General features: G+C 40.9%; 1 protein-coding gene and 1 long non-coding RNA gene across 5 annotated transcripts; both read right to left on the minus strand.

Annotated features, from left to right (window-relative positions):
* LOC8055735 (aquaporin NIP1-3) lies at positions 5,626-9,275 on the minus strand. The gene is made up of 4 exons (XM_002440729.2): positions 8,893-9,275; positions 8,016-8,438; positions 6,178-6,239; positions 5,626-6,101 (listed from the first exon to the last, which is right to left on the minus strand). Exons 1-4 carry the CDS (start codon positions 9,046-9,048, stop codon positions 5,891-5,893), a joined length of 852 nt encoding a protein of 283 aa, XP_002440774.1. The 5' UTR covers positions 9,049-9,275; the 3' UTR covers positions 5,626-5,890.
* Positions 15,417-19,714, minus strand: LOC110430127. Of its 4 annotated transcripts, XR_002447370.1 has the most exons (6): positions 19,346-19,714; positions 19,085-19,294; positions 18,830-18,885; positions 16,988-17,357; positions 16,798-16,911; positions 15,417-15,669 (listed from the first exon to the last, which is right to left on the minus strand). It is a non-coding gene; the product is annotated as an uncharacterized LOC110430127 (long non-coding RNA). The 4 variants fall into 4 exon arrangements; XR_002447371.1 differs by having other exon boundaries at positions 16,988-18,885; positions 19,085-19,145; XR_002447369.1 differs by having other exon boundaries at positions 16,988-18,885; positions 19,085-19,277.

Genomic DNA, 20,129 nt, shown 5'->3' on the forward strand with positions numbered 1-20,129 from the left:
GTCTGTCGTAATTGTAAATGTTCAGACTGAAATTTGTGCTCTGTTGTTGCTCTGTCGGCGTGTGCTTGTGGTGGAATAGGCCTCTGGTTGAGGCGGATTGCATTCTCCTCAGAGTGGCGAGCGTATGTGCAGCGGTCCCTCTCTGCACGCATTAGTTTGCATGGCCGTAATGTACATGGTGTATGTGTGTGTATGAATTTGACTTGCATGCTATTTTATTATATCAGATTTGATAAAAAATTGCTAAGCTAATAGAATATTTATACGATAGAGGAATAGGTGATGAAACAAACCGTGTTTGTAAATGGCTTGTATGTTAATATATTAAAGATTTAAAGTACTTCATATGATAGAGATGACATAGATATTTTTGTAATTAATAAAGGATGATATGAATTAATGGGAAATGATGTGGAAACTTTGCATGAAGAAATATAACATTGATGTGGACATCTTGCATGAAAAGGTTTATCTTTATAAGACTATGGTTATAAGATGATGTCTTTTCTATATAAATTACTTTTGCTATATATTCAGATATACTTTATGTCTAGATACGTAGCAGAAGTAATATTTAGGCCTTGTTTAGATGTGAAAATTTTTTGGATTTTGACACTGTAGCACTTCCGTTTTTATTTGACAAACATTGTCCAATTATGGAGTAACTAGGCTTAAAAGATTCGTCTCGCGATTTACAGACGAACTGTGCAATTAGTTTCTATTTTCATATACATTTAATGCTCTATACATGTGTCGAAAGATTCGATGTGATGGAAAATCGTGAAAAAATTTTGGTTTTTGGGGTGAACTAAACAAGGCCTTAAATGTCTTGCAACTAAGAACGGAGGGGATATGTACTAGTTACCATGTAACCCGAGCTTAATAGAGTGGTTGAATTGGGGAATTGAGTACCAACATGCTATCCGATCAAACTTTGATTTTAGAAAGTGTGGATAACAAGGTTCATCATTTCACATCATTGAGGGGATGGTATTGTGTGGTATCTTTCAACGAGGTCGCAAAAGCACAAGCTACTGCAGTTACGGGCCTAGCAAGAAAATAGAAGCCACCCTATAGTCTATATACAACATGACAGTTGCATACAAAGAAAACAACGACCTCTATAGTTTGCATTACGCCCTCCTTAATCATGAATACTAAGGTCAATGGATCAATTAAATCTCCGGATTTTTTTTTCATTACTGAAGTTTTCACGTATCCGAGCTATAAAATCGGCAACAATGTTCTAGTATCTTGGTATTGGTTCTCTTTTTTACCAATAGGGAGATGCAGCGGGATCTGCGTTATGCGTGAGTTCAGAATTGAATGTGAGTAGGGCCCAGTTTCTGAAGGAAATTTTTTTGCGACATTGTAACATTTTTGTTTGTTTGTGGTAATTATTGTCCAACCATAGACTAACTAGACTCCAAAGACTCGTCTCGTAAATTCCGATCGAACTGTGCAATTAGTTTTTATTTTTATCTATATTTGATATTCTATACATGCGTCTAAAGATTCAATGTGACGGGGAATCTTTAAAAAAATTTGGATTTTGGAGTGGAAGTAAACAAGGCCTATGATTGACTTAGTATTGGTGAAAACATGTCAATTCCTTGGTATAAGTACCACATCGTCATATGCCAGGCAACTTGCCGTGGTAATGTTTGACATGCCGGAGAAACATGGGACGTAGAAACATGCCGTGAGTTCAGAAGTTGCATGACGCCTGCTGCCTTGTTTAGTTTCCACAAAAAACCAAAAGCTTTTCAAGATTCTCTGTCACATCGAATTTTACGGTACATGCATAGAGCACTAAATATAGATGAAAATAAAAATTAATTGCATAGTTTGTATGTAAATTGCGAAACGAATCTTTTAAGCCTAGTTATTCCATAATTGGATAATGTTTGTCAAATAAAAATGAAAGTGTTACAGTAGCGAAATTCAAAAAAATTCCGCAACTAAACAAGGCCTTAGTTGCTTATGGTTTGACAAAACCATCCTGAGGTCTATAAGTCCATGTGAGTCAGAGTCACCACTCTCAGAGTCATTAATCAGGATGTGACATGGGAACATAAGTCCATGTGAGTAAGAGTCACCACTCTCAAGAGTCATGAATCAGGATGTGACATGGGAACACAATCCAGATCGTGACCTAGGAACTGGTCTTTTTTGTTTTTTTACCTTTTTTGAAAGATTCTCTCAAATACATCCCTAAATGTTTGATTTTAGAATATAGACCCAGGCCTTGGCGCCATTGCCAATGGCACCAAGGTAACACGTCTTGGGGCCAGCCCCATTAGCGCCATGGTTTTTTACCACGTCGCCGTTCTAGCTGACATGGCGGGCACCTTGAGGTTGTCACCATTGGCGCCAAGCTTGGCACCATTACCATTGGCCAGCCTCTTTTCCTCTCCGAGGCTTCCTTCTTTTGTTTCTCCTCCCTCTCAGGTTTTTTTTGTGTCACCACTTTCCCCTATCTCATGATTTGACATTTTCTATTGAGGGAACTTGGATTTGATCTGTAGATCTTGGAGAGCAAGGTATGCTCTCTCCTCTACTAGTTTTTATAGTATCGATTCAGTATATATTAGTCATATTTTTGAACCTAAGAATCATCACTACTTAGGGTTTCATGTTCTTTTTAAAATTTATTTGTAATATACACCCATAGGGTGCCAAAGCGTGGAAAGGCTAGCAAATCAAGGTATGCATTCATTGTTTATGCATTATCTGGTAAACCCTAAGTTTAGGGTTTAATGTTTTTGGTTCAACTATTAGAAGGAAATTGTTTTAGTTGTAGCTATGGCCAGACGACCGGAAGTCCTTACGGCCTAAAGCCTCTTCCTAGCGGTGTTCCAAGATCCATATGCTTTTGTGGTGATCCTTCCAAGGTAGAAATTCCTAAAGATGAGAAAACCTATAAGCAGAGGTATTGGAACGTGTTCCAATTTTACATGGGAGCCTACACTGCAACAGCGCTGCAATAACTTTATTGTGAGAAACTTTATTGTGCATTAAGTATTTTGTCATATGAAGCCAGATTTATTTGTTTTGTAATAATTATCTTTGTTGCAGGCCCCTCCACCATTTTATGATTTTGAGCAGCAGATCGACATTGAGATCAAGGAGTTAGATAAGTGGCTTCTACAAGACCTGAAGGAGTGGGATGAGAAACATGCAGAGATATGGAGAAGAGACACAGAGAGGAGGCTCTACAGAAAGAGCACAATGAAGAGGAGGAAAGGAGACATGTTGTTGCATACAGGGAGGAGAAGGAGAAGAAGCTTGAGCGTGTATGACGAGCGAAGGCAGCAATGGAGGAGAATCCCGATGCCTAGAGGAAGGGAAAGTGGCCTCGTTGCACTCAGTAGTTTACATGACCTGCTAGTTCTATTCACGAACAATGTTGTTTAGTGTTGGACTTTGCAATGTGTTATCATGTAATGCACTTTAAGTAAGGTTGTACCTAGGGCATGTTATGCATTATTTAGTTTGTTGTCATATATTTCAAATGTTATTGTACTTGTCATATGTGTTTATGATTTCATTTAGTAGTCATTATATTTAGTTCAATATTGCGAAGGCGGTGAAACAAGTTGAAGTATTGCAAATAAAATATAAATGAACTAGCAGACTACATAATTCACACCGCGCAACACATGAAATGGCATGTCAAAACATGTACCAAACTAGGGTACAGAGGTCCTGGACTAAACGTAACATGCCTTAGGTAATTGAAGCCAACAATAAGCATATGACATGACATGTGAGAACATGTACCAAACAAGGGTATATAGTTCTTTCGTCTAACCCTAACATTTCTTAGGTAATTTAACCAAACAACGAACATATGGATGTGTCCTGTGAATGAGTTTACTTTGACCTAGTAGTGTGGCTACATAGCAAATTGTGTTACACCTTCTCTGCAGTATCCTCCCATTGTTGGTAGTGGGGGTGGATGAGGGCCCTTGTTCTTGTGATTAGGGTAGGTGCAGTATGGATGATGGCAAAGTGCGTCCTATGAACCGACACTATTATTGTTGTCGTCCTCTTTGTCATCCTTGTAACCACTACCAACTTTCCTTTCTAAATCGAAGATATGGTCCTATAGGTAGTAGATGTACTCCGCGTACGGATGAATAGGTCTAGGATCAACCCACCTAGTGAACGCACAATTTTCTTCAGACAAGGAACACTGCAATAAATATGTCGTATAAGTTGTAGTATAAAATAGTAACATATTGAATCAATGAATAATAATATCAATTACCCATGCTCGCAGGCATTTAAAGAAATGACAACCTCTATCTATCCCCTCCCTGAACATCTGCACCAAGTAGTCCTCACCATGCATGCATTTTGGTCACTCTTCTTTCCGGTCATCATATCCTCTTAGTGGTGCCTTTTTGATGAAATCACTTTTGCTCTCAATGGGGAACCTATCATAAAGTGCTTCCTCAAAGTCTCCAGGACCAAGAGAACCCTCCCATAGAAAAGGAGTTCCCTTCGTCCCCCTTTCCCTTTACCTTTCCTCTAGATGACCCTCCAAACATTTCTACTTCAACTTAACCAACTTCTTGCTTGAAGTGAGTAGCAACACTTCCACCACTATATGTATATAGGCAGCCTGAGACTTAGTAGTCGTTGTAATGGGGAATAAGTGCTTCTGAAAAGCCTACTAGGTATCACTAAAAAGCCTATTGCGAAAGTCACTGGAAAAGGCTAGATTCGAAAACTGAAAAGCCTATTTGAGAAGGGACGGTGGTGATCAATCAATTCGTCTGTAAAAGTCTTTGCACGATATGAGAGTAACATGATGAATCACTGAAAAAGGCTAAATGCTCTAGGTTTTCTGCACAAATGTACTTATCTAAGAAAATTTCGACAGAGTTTCCCCGATTTTTTGATGCAATCCTTATACAAATATGACATGAGTATATAAAATGATGAAATATATACCACAATCATCTCAAACCATATACATGAGCATATTAAAAGTCCACAGAGTTTATAATTGTCCATAAAGTCCATACAATCTATAATAATAGTCCATACAGTACATACAATCCATAATAGTGCATGCAGCGGCTCGGGGCAGGGCAGACGGCCGGCAGAACAGTGGCTCCGAGTAGAGCAGACGGTCGGCAGCACATCGGCTCAGAGAGAAAGGAAGTGAAAAAAAAGAAAGAGGAAAGAGAGAAAGAGATACGCTAACATGTAAGACAGGCTTGATGCCAACGCGGCTGGAGCCAAGCTTGGTGCCAAGATCCACGGCACCAGGCTTGGCGCCAAAGATCTACGAAGCCATGGTCTTCGCCACGTCAGCGCCACGCCAGCGAAAATTGAGAGGGTAGCTTGACGCCACTTCTGGTGGCGCCGTGCCGTGTGACCTTGGCGCCAGTGCCTACGGCGCCAGGACCAAAGTCTAGATGTTAAAATCTTACTACCAGAGACGAGAAACTTAAAAAAAAAGAGCAAAAAAGAAAAAAAAAGACGGCCTAGGAACTAATTCAAACCAAAAGCTCGTTGAGCTGCCTTAATGGCTCGTTCTAAAGCATTCTATTTATATTCTTTTTTATATTTAAAATCAAAATTAGAGAGAAGAAAACACAGACACGAGCATAGCTGATGATTTCTTCTTCATTTTACCTTTATCCCTAAATAAAAGGTGAAGGGTAATTCTTCTTCGCGAAGAAAAATAAACCTCAGTTAGGTGACCCAATCTTGCAGCGTTTTAATCTAACAAGCCAAGCATATTACTATATAATATGTAAATTAATTGACAAAAGGAGAGAGAGAGAGAGAGAGTAGCTACAAATAAAGGAACAGCACTGTTAACTGTATCTATCTTCAGAGAGTTGCTTGTTTGGGTGGCAGCTTCTCCAGTTCAGGTCCTCCTCACGCTTCTCAAGAAGGAGGAGGTCTGGGTGATCTCCCGCAGCGGCTTGTCGGTGAAGCGTATGAGGTTGTAGGCCCAGGCTCCGGCCACCGTCCCGCATATGGGCCCGGCGAAGTACACCCAGATGCCGGCGTAGCGGCCGACGACGATCGCCGGGCCTAGGGTCCTCGCCGGGTTCATGGACGCTCCTGATACAGGCCTGTGCGCGCAGTGCATCACATCAGTTGCGTTTTCAATTAACGCACTGTTGCAGATATATGCATGCATTTAATTACCCGGCAAAGAGCACGTTTAGCAGGACGGTAGCTCCGACAGCGAGGCCAGCGAGTTCGCCAATCTGCAAAAGAGCAGGGATAATGTTACATGTCAGCTCCTTATAAGGGTGTGCACGTCAGAATTTTGTCTATGAGGAAGAGAGATTTAACAAAGAAAGAGAATGTGCTTATGATTAGTTTCACTAAGGCACCCAATTCTATGTTTGCACCATATGATCTATTGACTTGGGTTGCTTGAGTCCAAGATTCAGTACAGATGCTTGCATTGTCGACTATTTATCCAATTTTGAGGTTGAAGACATGAGCGTTAACACTGATTCTTTTTAGTGATTTCGTCAATCCATTTTTTTTAGCCTGGTCTCTTGTATGCATATGTGTCAGACACCATGTATACGATGTTCCTTAACCTTAAGGAGTACTATTATTTCAACTATTCTGTTTCTTTTCTTTTAACCCAGCTCCTTTTATGGCCGAGACATTATTGTTGTTCCTCTAAAAGGCACACAATTCTATGCGTGCACACTCAGTGCCTACGTCATGCAACCAACCCAACTAGGAATAATCAGTTTTCTGCACAGCCATGATGAACAAAGTTATTAAATTATTAGTATAATGTTAAGTACCCTCTCTGTTTCAAATTATAAGTCGCTTTAACTTTTTTGGTATACCGATTTCGCTATATATCTAGACATATGTTATGTCTAGACATATAGCAACATCTATATCTAAATATATATAGCAAAATTGATGTACCAGGAAAGTCAAAAAGATTTATAATTTAGAGCGGAGAGACTACTACAATTCCATTCTAAATTGTAAATCGATTTTCTAGTCTAGATATACGAGTTTTACATATATCTAGGTATGCAACAGAAACTACGTACCTAGAAAAATCAGAATAAATTACAATTTAGAATAGAGAGAGTACTTTAAGTTTTTCTTGTTTTGTGAGAGGGAAGTTTTCATGTCAAGAGCCACGTTTGATGTTCTGAATATTAACTTCGTTAATGCTATTTGTGACCATTCAACCAGTGATAAAGCATGTGACAATGGTCAAAAAGTTCCTAGTGGAGAACAGATACTAACTTACGGCTGTGTGTGTTGTGCTATAAGATCGCATAAATTTTAGTCCGGTGAGATAAATCCCGATAGCGATAAGCTTCTATGGTTATACTAACGCAACGCTTTTTCTTGTCCTTGGGTACGGTGGGTTTTCATTAAAAGTGACAGGCAACCATAATCCAACTAGAAAGCAACGCTCTGAACAGCGATGGTTAACATAGCCATTTGATGGTTTCAAAATGCTGATGACCTCCTTTATTTACTTATTCGTTTTAAATTTTCGATTGTTAGTCAATCTATCTATATATACTTTTTCAGACTCTTCAATATGCTTTCTAAAAAGAGAAAACATCTCTGACTTCAAAACTTTAAACTCCTAGGCTGGCTATTAGTAGTGCAAGTCTAATGAAAAATTCGGTTTGCCGATGAAAGATAAATTCAGTTCCTAGGAATTAGAAACCGAATAAGGTCTAAAAAATTCGATGTTGGTATTTTTGTTTCGGTTCTTGATTTTTTTTGGGGGTCTAAGTCTACGATTTGAGTCTTATAGTGGAATCCTAGATATTAGGAGAGGAGTACTGTTGCATATTTTTTTTAAAAAAAAATTGGATGCTGGCGATTGATGGTGGACAACTGAAGCTGAACAAGCAGGACCCGTGACGAATCGACCGAGCATAGTATTTCATCATGACGATAATGGTCAAAGTTTGAGGTGGCACGGGAATAATAATAAGGATAAGAATTACTATTATATAATAAATGGTTTCGGCGCTTACGGCTCTGTTGTCCGTGGCGACGCCAGAGACGACGAACATGAGGTTGAAGGAGATGATGAACTCGATGACGAGCGACTGCACGTCGGAGCCCGCCGGGACGGTCCCGAAGAAGTGCTCCCTGGCGTTCCCGAACAGCAGCCGCAGCGTCAGGCTCGCCGCCGTGGCGCCCATCACCTGCGCCGCCGCGTACGCGGGCACCTGCTTCCAGGGGAACCGCCCGCAGGTGGCGAACGCGACGGAGACGGCCGGGTTCAGGTGCGCGCCGGAGATGTGGCCGACGGAGTACACCATCACCATCACGGCCAGCCCCCACACGATGCAGATGCCCGGGAACGTCACCGTGCCCCCCGTCCGAAGGTTCACCGCCACCGCCGCGCACCCCGCGAAGATGAGGAAGTAGGTCCCCAAGACCTCCGCGACGATCTGCATCAGAATCACACATCGCCGCGTTCACATCACACATATGGGGTTGCTTCATTCACCTAGTTGCCGACTGATTATTCTTTTGTCTGGACTGGATGTCGATTGGATGAATCACACGACAAAGATGTTGTGAAGTATGTAGCAACAACGCACAAGAAATGTTTGGAGTTTTCTTTCCCCTTAGCCGCCCGTGTACTTATTACAGTATTTTTCTGAATTTGGCCATTTCTGGCGCACAACTCAGATCAGAAGACATGAGCAGTTCTTTTTTCTTCATCTTGTTCTTTCCTCTGTCTGTTGCTCCGTAAGAGTGTTTGAACACTACTGATCATCCCTCCCCAAGGATACATGATTTTTTTTTTGCTAAGCATGCATGCAAGAAGCATACCTTTTGCTGAATTGCAAGAAAGAAAGTGAAGCAGCCATCAAATGGTTGAAAGCAAGAGAAGCATACCTTCTGCACGAACGGCACGGAGAACATGGGGCGGCTACGACCGGCTCCGTCCTGCTCGGAGCTCTCACACCTTGCTTCGTCTCCTCCTCTGCCTTCCTCCAGAGCCAGGGCGCCGCCCTCGTGCACGGCGCCGTTTGCAACCTCTGCTCCTGCCATCTCTGCCTGCAGCAGCAGCAGCTGACCGCTCCGTGTTGCGAGGAGGAAGAAGAAGATGATGATGAGGGAGCAGCTTGGTCTAAATCAAGCACTATTTATGGGGTCCAGCAGTTCCAGGCTCCAGCTAGATGGCGAGATGCACCGTGTGGTTGTCTCCTAAAAAGATTTATTATCCTGATTTCCTTCGTCGACTGAACACGGAGACTAGTCTACTCGTATGCATGTGTGGTGTGTCCGGGAATTCTTCACAATGCATGCATATAAAAACTGTTTTAAATTACATGGGCGATGTGAACACAAACTCCCTCATTTGGGAGTTAGTTGATGAGTTGCTCTCGCGTGATCAACATGCTTGTAGCGGCTGACCCAGAGCTCGAATTCGCCATGCGATGCTATCGTCTTTATTAGTATCTGATGGAATTTCATTACTTTTTTGCGAAGGAAATTTCGTTGACTTTTGTCATCATATCGTGTGAATCGTTGAGATTTTGTTGTCCTTTTTTTTAAAAAAAAAAGTTTAATTGTAAGTACAGAAAGAATGCATTTGTTAGAAACAAAGAAGTTATTCATGGATTCACTGCACCGTGTTAAAGTGTATACATGGGCTAGTTTCCGTAAGCCCATATAAAAAAATCTATACATGGTCTAGAAAAGTCTTTCAGTGTCAAAGAGGTGGCAAATTATGGTTATCCTCTGGCTTACAGTTGTGAATGTGTTCAGGGCAGGGTTAGTATTAGCTAGTTAGAAAGAACTCTCCCAGATGCTGATCAGAGGGAAGTTCATGGAAGCTAATACTTTCTTCATGGGATTCACTCTTAGCATTCTTGGATCGTGAGTGTGGTGCGTATGCATATATTTTCTGTGAGACTTAGTTACAGACGCTCACAAACACGAGCGCACACTCATTTTTATGAATACACACGCAGCAACGAAGTCAGTAGTGGGGCTAGGGGGGCTCCAGCCCCCCTACCGCTCCTGGCTCAGTAGAATTTCTAGTGCTCTCCTTTTAATTTTAGATACAAATTTATAAGGTAGGGTGGGCTAAGAACTTTATTTTTTAGATATATTTTGTGAACTTCATCATTAATCTATATTTACGAGGGGTAATAGTAGAGCTAAGTTGATGTAGAACTTTTGTTCAGCCCCCTCTAAATTTTTTTCTGGCTTCGTCCTTGCACACGCGCACCCTCGTGTGTATATATAAGGTCATCTCCCAACAAATTGACCTCTCAAATTAAAGTAGAGTAGTAGTTCGGACGAATTGGCTATGTTCCGTGTACGCTTTACCAGGATTGTCACGGCAATCAGGTGCTCGTAGCTTCACGGGGAAGTGAAAAAGGTCCGTCGTTTTTGTCCTTTTGGTTTTTGTGTTGACGTGGTCTTTGACAATTTTCAGAGCGAGCCTAGGCGCCTAGCTTGTGCTGAACCGCATTTTATTATTTATATGATTGTTAATTTATTATATTATATATTTTAGAGCTTATTCTTTTGTTCCGTTTGGTACAACTCACAATAGCTTTATAGGCTGTTGTGAGCTGTTTCTTTTTGCCAAATAATTATTTCTAAAACGGCTTTATGGGTGAAGGTGTTTTTCTTCTCCTCTCACAAAAATATAAGTTGAGATGAAGCTGAAAAAAGTAGCTTATTGTAGTCTCTCTCACATTTCTCTCTCTCATCTATGCATGAAGTAGTTGGTGAAGCTATTTTACCAAACACTTTTTCCAAAACAGCTCAACTTCATCTAGAAAGTTGCTCATAAAGATATTTTCTAAAAAAACAACTTTTCTAGTAAAGTTGAGCTGTGCCAAATAAGCCTTTTAGAGTGAAGTTGAGATCAAATAATGGTACGATCCTCAACAATAATAAATGAAGAAAGGGCCGGTTTGGAGTGCACGGAATGCTGCCAAAGTGCCAAAAATATAGTTTAGCCCAGTGTTCCCATTACTTACTTTGAGATGATGATTCTTCTTGCTTTCTTTTCTGGAGCATTTCACATGATGAAAGGTTCTCTTTCAGATTAATCAACCTTTCAATAACCTTTTGTCTAGAACATTTCAGATAATTTTTTTATTTTGACTCATCATTATATAATAATTTTGGGTTATAGTATGTGTGTAAATCCAACAGAGAAATGGAGAGAAAAAAAATGCTCTGCCTGGTTTATTAGGATTTTTGTTTCTTTCTACCGAAGTCGGGATGTGCCACTAGAAAGTCCATATAGTCTGCTCAACTTCACAATGTAGAAAAGTTGCATCATATAGACATCAATTTATTAGGTCAGTTTCATCAGCCTCACATCCGCGTGTGCATTTCAGATGATAAAGGGATGCTTCCACTGGGCACGATGTAGACTCCTACTAAAGCCCGCGTCACATGTCTCATGCCTTGGCCTCGATGGGTTAGGATGGGAATTGGCCGCCTTGACCAATTAGATAGTTGATCCGACCCATGGAAGCATGATCAATGGGTCACATGGGCTGATCTTATAATAAAAAATGGCTCGATAGAGTCAGAACTTATTAACTGAATGAGTAAGATTGGTCGATAGAAGCAAATAAGATTAATCGATGTGGTTTTTGGTAAGGTCACGGTAAATGTGACCATTAACTGAGGCAATTCCATGCCCGCCATGGTTAATCTAAAAAAATAAAAAAGCCTAGATCTAGCCCTTAACAGGCCTGCATTTGGGCCTAGCTCCACGCCAGACTCGGCCACCGCCATCGTCTGCACGCCGCCACCGCCACTAGGGCCGCGCTCGCCACCGTGGGGGTTGATTGAGAGCTCCTCCTACCTGGATCCGCCCACCAAAGGGAGAGGAAGGCCCCCAAGTGCTAGGGCAGAAGAAGAGGCCAGTCCCCGCATAGTGAAGGTCTGGATCCGGTCGCCTATGCTTTGTCGTGCGTCTGGATCTGGTTAGAGAAGAGCGTCACCAGCGGAGAGGATGACATGGAGGAGGGGAGCAGCGCCACTGGGAGCTACACCTGCCGTGCCCGCGGATCCGCCGCCCCCGAAGCAGCTCGCGACTAGGGTGGTGGAGACCCTCGCCGCCGGGGTGGTGAGGCCCTTACCACGAGAGGGAAGGGGAGGTCTGCCGCCGAGGGAGAAGGGGAGGGGCCACCGCCGGGAGGGAAGGGGGCACTGACGGGAGGGGAGAAGACAACGGGATGTGAGGAGCGTCGGGCTAGGGGAGGAGTGTCAAGCAAACGAGATGGGAAGGGGTCGTGCTGTGGCTAAGGATAGGGAGGGGTTAAGGGAGTGAGAGGCTGATGTGAGAAACCCTAACTCTCTGTTTATATAAGATGATTGATATTGGGTTGATGTAGGCTAACGGGCTGGGTCTACTTTACCGAGGCGGTTGTATTATGATGACCGCCTCAGTTAATGATTTACCGAGGCGGTTGCATTACAATAAACCACCTCAGTTAATATAAGTTAACCGAGGCGAGCATTTTATGTTGTCCGCTCTGTAAATCGATTAACTGAGGCGGTTATTTGTAACTGCCTCGGTTAATGAAAGTTGGATATCCTGTCCACCTCCGAGGCCTTTTCCAAAATGCCTCACAATTTTTTTAGTAGTGATAACATCATTTATTTCAAATTTTCTAGTCTTCTTCTTCTTTTTTTTTCAAATAAGCATGTTTGATGATGACCTGTTAGTCACATCCATGTTTGGAAGTAAATCGAGGAATATCATATAGATGTGAACATATACGAGATAAATAAGAATTATGGTTTACTTCTTAACTTATTTTCTTTGATGCATTGCATAATAATCTTAATGTGTTATCATGAGATTTTCAATATTGTATCTCTTCTTTCTAGAAGTGGAGTTCTATTTATAGCTTGCATAAGTCGGTTCTTAGGCATGCGGTACTTGTAGGCAAAGAGGAGAGGTGGTTTGAAATGGGCCCAGGTCAGATGCACCTTCTTTTACCTCTCAATGGTATGGATTGCATCTTGGGGAGCACTAAAAGTATTAGGAAGGTATCAGCTCCCCATGATTCCGATAGGATAAGTGAAAGGAACATGTGTTTGATTTGGTGGAGGAATGTCAATTGGTGCCTCTTTTATTTTATTTTATTTTATTTTTATTTTATTTTCTGATCTGCCTTCTTTTTCAAGGGATTTGAGGGGATTTTACAAATGGTAGATGGAGTAAGGAATTGGAGTATTTATTTGGGAAGATAATATTGGTGGATATGATAAGTGAAAAGATCTTGGGTTTGGTTTGGAGAAACGCTTGACAAAAAGAATCCTTGAATTTAACAATAAATTGAGCATAAACAGATATATGGGAAAGACCAGCAATAAAAGGTAAACATGAAGGAAATAGGTCGGCTTTGAAGTGTCACTACTTCGTAATGTCTCAAAACTAACACAATAAAATGTAGGATATGTATGGGTTTTATCGTGTAACATATTTGGCTTTGATAGGACATGTAAACCATTAGGAGATGTGAAGCTGAGGGTTTTAAAGCTTAGCCTAAAAAAAATTCTCCAAGTAATACTTACTCAAGAAGGAAATACTTCTATCTTGTTGTGTTCATCTTTTAACAATTTAGGTAATATCTTCCTATCTGAGAACAGTCTCACAAAATTGAGTAGTAGTCAAAGAATAAAACTTACGCAAGCTAATGTGTCGAGTCAAAGTTGTGCTCAAATAATCTCCCAAGATTGGTTTCATCGAGTTTTATGGATGTTTCCGGTCCTCTATATCTGGCATGGGCGAGCTAATTCCAGAGACCAAGAAGGGTATTAACTGCGAGTAACAGCGGCCTAGTCTTGAGAAGTCTATTGGTCAGCATGCAATCGAGCTAGGACAGATGCAACGTTTTGGTTGCCAAGCTGGGACGCACGCACAAGACTTTGTTGCCGAGAACGCTTCGTTTAACCTGCTCCGTAATTAATTCTCTCTCGGTATTCTAGTCCGCTAGATATTATGGCCAAACCAAAAAAAACAGGTAGGCGCCAGATATAGAGGACCGGAAGGAGTAATTCATAAGGGACGAGTGGAGAATTTTCAAATACATCACATGTGGGTGAATACTTGGAGCAGTAGGGGTGGGGTCGGCCAGCCTATGTATGGTCAATCAATCCCCAATCTCCATCCACTTAGTGTCATTCATTGTGTCACATTTCCTCTCTCTTTGTTTGGTGCATTGCATGGGCCTATATTGTTAGAAACTAAAGCAATAATAGATCGAACACGAGACACAGATATGTGGTAAACTCTCGTGGAAAAAAACCACGGGCGCCAATTGGCGATCTTCACTATATGACGAGAGTCTTTAGAACGGCTTACAAGATGTATTTATAGGACGGACTGACTGCAGTCAAATACGGAAACAAATCTACTAATAAACATAACCACCATGGGTTCTCTAGGCGTCCCCGTAGGACTCACGTTATAATTCGGATCATATTCCAACATATATTAGTGGATAGGTTTTGTTACCCAACTTAAATGGGTTCAGCCGATTTGGCTCCAGCCTCCTGTCAGAAAGTTCTTTTATCTATGTTCTTTGTGGTAGTAGATTCACAACAATTGCTAGACAAACAGTTCAATCAGTGTAAGCGTTACACCAACCAAAGGAGCATTTTTAGCTTAAAAGATCCTCTAACTCATGGAACAATTTTGTTTATTCAAAACAAAAGGGTATGCTGTTCTTATAACCTTTTTGAAATAAAACTTTTGATACATCTCATATGTGCATTATCATAGTGAATTACTCGTATTGACTATGGAAACTTCTCATGTAAATATGGAGCTTGTGGCTCTTCTAGAATGAAACTTTCATGCTCATTGACAAAACTTCCCTTTTTAGGCTCCTATTTTCGTACAAGAAAGTTTGAGGCACCTCTATAGTTTGGGAATATTAGATCATCATCAAAATAATATGGATGAATAAAAAGGAGACATCCCTAAATGCTGGTGATTCTGGAACCTCTTTTGATTTTGGTGGGAACGGGGGTTTGCACTTCTATGGGATCAAAATGATCCTAGTTAGTCTCTAGGACTAATCAATTCAGGGACAATATTTTAGTTTGAGAACAAATTTCTGCAACAGTTTCTCATATGGGCAATAGAAATTAAAATGTTTGACATTCTACCAGGGTGTACTTAGGGGGTACAGAAAAAAACGGATTAAGATGATTCTTCTTAGCTCATTGGAGTGCAAGATTAAGATGATTCTTCTTAGCTCGTTGGAGTGCAAGATTAGCACTGGATTACAATGTCTGACTTGTCTGCACAATTAGAAAAAACTAGTAGGAAACGCGCGCCCCTGCGCGCGATCAGTAAGTTTCTATTGAAGTTTGCTTGCAAGCAATATAATGTTATATGTGTAGGTATAGATGTAGATGGTAAATTGACATTTGAAAAATATATATTGAATCAGACAGCTGTTGATATTACCAAGGCATAGTAGACAAAGCATAATTGAACAACATAATGAGTAGAGGAGTGACACGATGAAAGTTCCTAAACATGTTGATGTGTGTTTCTCAGAAACTGTTGCTATGCACATAGAATTGAGATGGCAAGGCAATCATGGCATGATAAATATAACCTCGTGCATTTCGCCAAACGTTGAAGCAGCCATCTTGTTCTATGTTGTCATTCTGTGGAGCAGCAAAGGCAATCAGTTAAAAAATAATAGATGATACCAGTGTGGTTTCTATTAAATCAGGTAGGATAGGGAAGAATGGTTGGTGCTTGGTAAACAGATGTAGAGAGCTAAGAGTATTATCAGTTGCTCATTTCTTCCTTGGTCTTTGTTGATGTAACTATTTACCTTTTATCCTTTTTTTCACAAATGTACAGCCAAGAACTTTGGGATAATGACTAAATTGGTTCTTTAGCTAAATAAGTTGGTAAATTTACAGTAAGAAAGGGGGCATTCAAAAGATAGTTGTATGGTGGAATAAGAATGGGTCGAGTAGCGGGTTTGCATTTTGGATTAGTTTTAAACAGAGAAGACTGAATAATGAAACATATATGTGCCACAGTAAACAAAATTGGGTAACTTCCCCGCAAGGGTACATAGTATCAGTCAAGTGAATTGTTGTTTTGTGCAAAAAATACGCAGCTATTGAGTTTTGAATTTGCAGTCATGTAACTATTTCTTGGTTTCATTTTGTCTGTGAACACCTTGAACTATAATTAAGCAAAAGATAACAAATATATTGGCCCTATATATGGGCCCTTTGCTGATCCAAAAGGCGTCTATGACTACACATAGTCACTGTTTTGTTATGCATTGTCACTGTAACAATCAAAATAAATATAGGTTTCTGGTTGCAATTATGCACACACACATACACACCACCTGGACCCTATATATCTTTGTTATCAAACTAAACAAAACTTCCCCACAGAAGCAAAAACCTAGGAACCAAAAAATTGCAAGACAAGATGGTATAATTAGCCAATATAAAGATGGGCATTAATTTGAGTTGTCTATATAGAACTCCAAGCATAAATTGCAATACATACGGACAGGAACTTAAAATTAGAGTACAACAATGGAAATAAATATATTTTTCTGGCCTGCAACTATCCATGTATATGTCACCTGACCTCATACATCTTTCTTACGAAACTAAATAAAGGTTTCTTGTGAAAGCAAAGCGGCAGGGACCAAAAAATGGGCACGACAATAAGGTAGGGACGGTGAATATAAAATAGGCACAAAATGTGAGGTACACATGAAGGGGGCATGAAGGAAAGGGTGAGAATAAGGTTGTCACCAAAACAGAAAATCATTTTCAGAAATTGTTTGATGACTCCATCTCTGTGAATACCGCTTGCTGAGTGCACCCAAAGGAGCACATAAATCAGGCTTCGCTGACTGGAAGTTGAGGCTGCAAACAAAATGGGCTAGTATAAGGAGCTTTAATTTTGATTATTGAGTAAATAGAAGAAATACAAGAGAAGTACCAAGCTAGGCAGTCTGTGCACCAGCGTCCAACATATCCAACTTCAAAAGTAGGGCACATACACAAAATAGTTAAAGCCAAGAAGGAATTACCGAACATGAAGAAAACAATAGCAATACATGCAACATTAGTATGGACAGGTTGAAAAAAAATCTATTGGCAGATCTGGGTAGGGCACTCGTAGGCACACTTAACCCTACATGAAGAGTAATCGCTAAAATAGTAGGTAGGGAAAATACATATAGGAGTGTATGCGTCAATCTACAAATCGCATGTCTTCGAGATGGAGACGGAGGTGAGCTTTCTCAACCAGCACTCCATCACCATTCACCAGGTAGATCTTGCGCTGATGAAATCATTTGCCAGTTCAACTATCAAGGAAATTACAAATAAATGCACAATCAAGATTTTTGCACAAACCCAAAATTTATAAGTAAATGTTCATGATTGGCACAACAGACTAATATAAAATCATAACCGAGGTAAACTAACTGTGAAATTAACCAGAAAGCCTAAGCTTGCTTGTAATAGTAACTGAACTAAGTGGTACAAATACCCTATGTGCAAGGGCGAAGCTAGAGCAAATTAGAGGGGGGGGGGTGCCTTTCTCTTATAGTTATGAAAATTTAATCTATAACCATGATGAAAGTCTCCTCGTAATGGTGATTTTTCAAATTTTGTTGGGCACCCACAGTCTTCAACGTAGCTTCGCCCCTACCTACGTGGCCTGGACATGCTGCAGTAAACACTTCAAATAATGTATTCTGACACTTTTGGGGGCTCAGATTTCTTTTTCAGGAAGCTATTTTAGTGACATGCTGATTTGTGTGATCTCAAACCTTGCATGTTTCATTTACACGATGAAATTTGAAGTCCAAATATTTAATGAGTTATTAGATAAAAGTGCAAATAGGTGATAAGTTGCATATTTCAGTAGCCCAGAGTTGTAACCTGTGTTTCTTGCTTGGAAAACAATATAAATCATACACCTCAATTTTCACTTGGTATAAGAAATGGAAACTGTATAGAAGAATTCATTAAACATGAATATGAACTCACTCCGCCATATATGCCTGCAGCTAGACCTGATCTATTGTGTATTTAAGCATAGACTGAGAAACGTGAGTACAGGTCACAGTGAAGTTCAGGATGGTTTGATACATGCAAAGCTTCATGAATAAGAAGCAAATTTGAGAATGGGGTAATGAAAACTAAATTCACATGTAGTCTTCCTAATTCCTGGAATTTGTAGCAGTCGATATATAATAAATTTAAGGTAAAATGTGTAGTAAGCATCTACGCAAGAAGTAGCAAAATCTTTTATATCCTGACAAATATCAGTTTCTACCTATATCTTTTTATCAGGTTGCAGATACAAAAATTCAGCGACCATTTAGAAGTTACCAGCCTTCACAAACTCTTGATAACAATAGTAGGCGTGGAAATCATCAAAATAACTACAGGCATACAGCTGTGCTGGCAGGTCTTAGAATTTTACAGCGATGTGATGGTGATATTCAGACACGTCTGAATGAACATGATGGAGTACTTCCTTTGTGTGACATAGTCTACTTAGGTATCCTATGCAAGGTTTAACTGTGCTATTTGTATCCTAAAGTTTTAACTGAACTACAAAGAACTCTCATAATCATATAACTTCAGGACCCATAATACACCCTCAGCAATTATAGTAAAAAAACATTTTGCAAAGAGCGCCTAGTCTGAAGAGAAGAGAAGAAAAATAAGAGCTGTTTTGGAACCACCAAGATTTTTTTATTGGCCCAGCGGCAAACTCAATAATAGTTTGAGGAGGTGGCAGGATAAGAGACAGGATCTATCATACCACAAGACCCCAAGACTCTACTAAAGATTTAATGAGCCCTTCAATTGGCTGATGACCTGCACAATTAGGAGAAAATAAGCAACATTCTCAATTTGCAGGATTTGATGTTCCAATTAAATCAAATAAATGATGTCCAGTAGAAACTGAGACACTGCAAATAAGCGTAAGAATGTATAGAAATGACAAACTAAAATCCCTCAAAGTATTGCAGTCCTTATGAGAATAAATAAAAATGGGGAAGAGGAGCAATTATACCTCTTCTCAATGAAGAAGATAAATCCAAGAAAGGATCCTCTCATTCTGAAGACACCGTGTCCTACAAAGTTCTGAAAATTAAGCGCTGACAAAATAATATAGCAAAAAAATAATTTTTTGCAACAGTAACCCAGGTCATATTGAGTTCATTGCTACACATCTGAATTTACTGGGCGTCCTCCACCGCCTCGATCTGAGAAAAGAGAAGACCTAGATCAAACAGTAGACCAAGACTGAGATGGAGATCGAGGAGGAACGAACCTCGGTGCGAAGACTGCGGCAAGGTAGTCGAGGACGACCATGACCCTATGTTTGACGGAGGCGATGAGGATCGCGAAGAAGGCCGTGCTGGAGCCCTTCCGCTGCGCCGCCATATCTAGAAGGAGAGACGGGGGTGGGGCGAGGGCAGGAGCAGCGAAGGCGCCGGCGCCGGCGTGCGGCCTCGCCTAGCCATGCCCGGGCTCCTCCCTCCGTGGACGGTGAGACAGAGGAACCGGCGAATGCACGCACAGCGACAGTGAGAGACGACATGGAACGCCCAGGGCCTAGAGTACGGCGACAGAGAGAGCAATGTGGAGACGGAGCAGGAGGAGGTGACTAGCGTGGAACTGCGAGCAGAGAAGACCGTTCTCCTTCCCCTTTTTTGGCAGCCCCTTTTTTTTATTTGGAGTAGCAGTGCAGCACGTCGCTGGAAACACTCTATTGGCTGGTAACTGTACGGGAGCAGACAGACCCTCTGGCCGAGCAGCGCACTGGACACGGCCATGCTTCGAGAGCACCGATAACAGGAGCCCGAGGCCAATCTCCCCGTTGAATCTGGGATGGGACGATGTAAAAAAATTTCGCTAACGTGGAGTAGCTGGGCGTGCTCCGTCGCGTTCCAAATTGTAGGAGTGAACACAGATGATCAGAATAGTTTCAAATAGTTTTGGTATCAGTTTGACAGTTGTTTGTCTATTCGACCAAAACGCTTGTTTGCATCTACAGTTTGTTTGTCCATCCTTTCTTTTATACCTAGAAACTAGCTATCAATTTGCATCATGTG

This window comes from Sorghum bicolor, chromosome 9, assembly GCF_000003195.3.
Source record: "Sorghum bicolor cultivar BTx623 chromosome 9, Sorghum_bicolor_NCBIv3, whole genome shotgun sequence".
Lineage (NCBI taxonomy): Eukaryota > Viridiplantae > Streptophyta > Magnoliopsida > Poales > Poaceae > Sorghum > Sorghum bicolor.

Bases quoted from the DNA above. Each gene is read 5' to 3' on its own strand.
- LOC8055735 (XM_002440729.2), bottom strand. From the start codon at position 9,048: ATGGCAGGAGCAGAGGTTGCAAACGGCGCCGTGCACGAGGGCGGCGCC. The intron at 8,439-8,892 runs GTATGCTTCTCT...ATTCTGATGCAG, and splicing joins CCGTGCCGTTCGTGCAGAAG to ATCGTCGCGGAGGTCTTGGG. The intron at 6,240-8,015 runs GTAAGCGCCGAA...GCTCTTTTGCAG, and splicing joins TCGCCACGGACAACAGAGCC to ATTGGCGAACTCGCTGGCCT.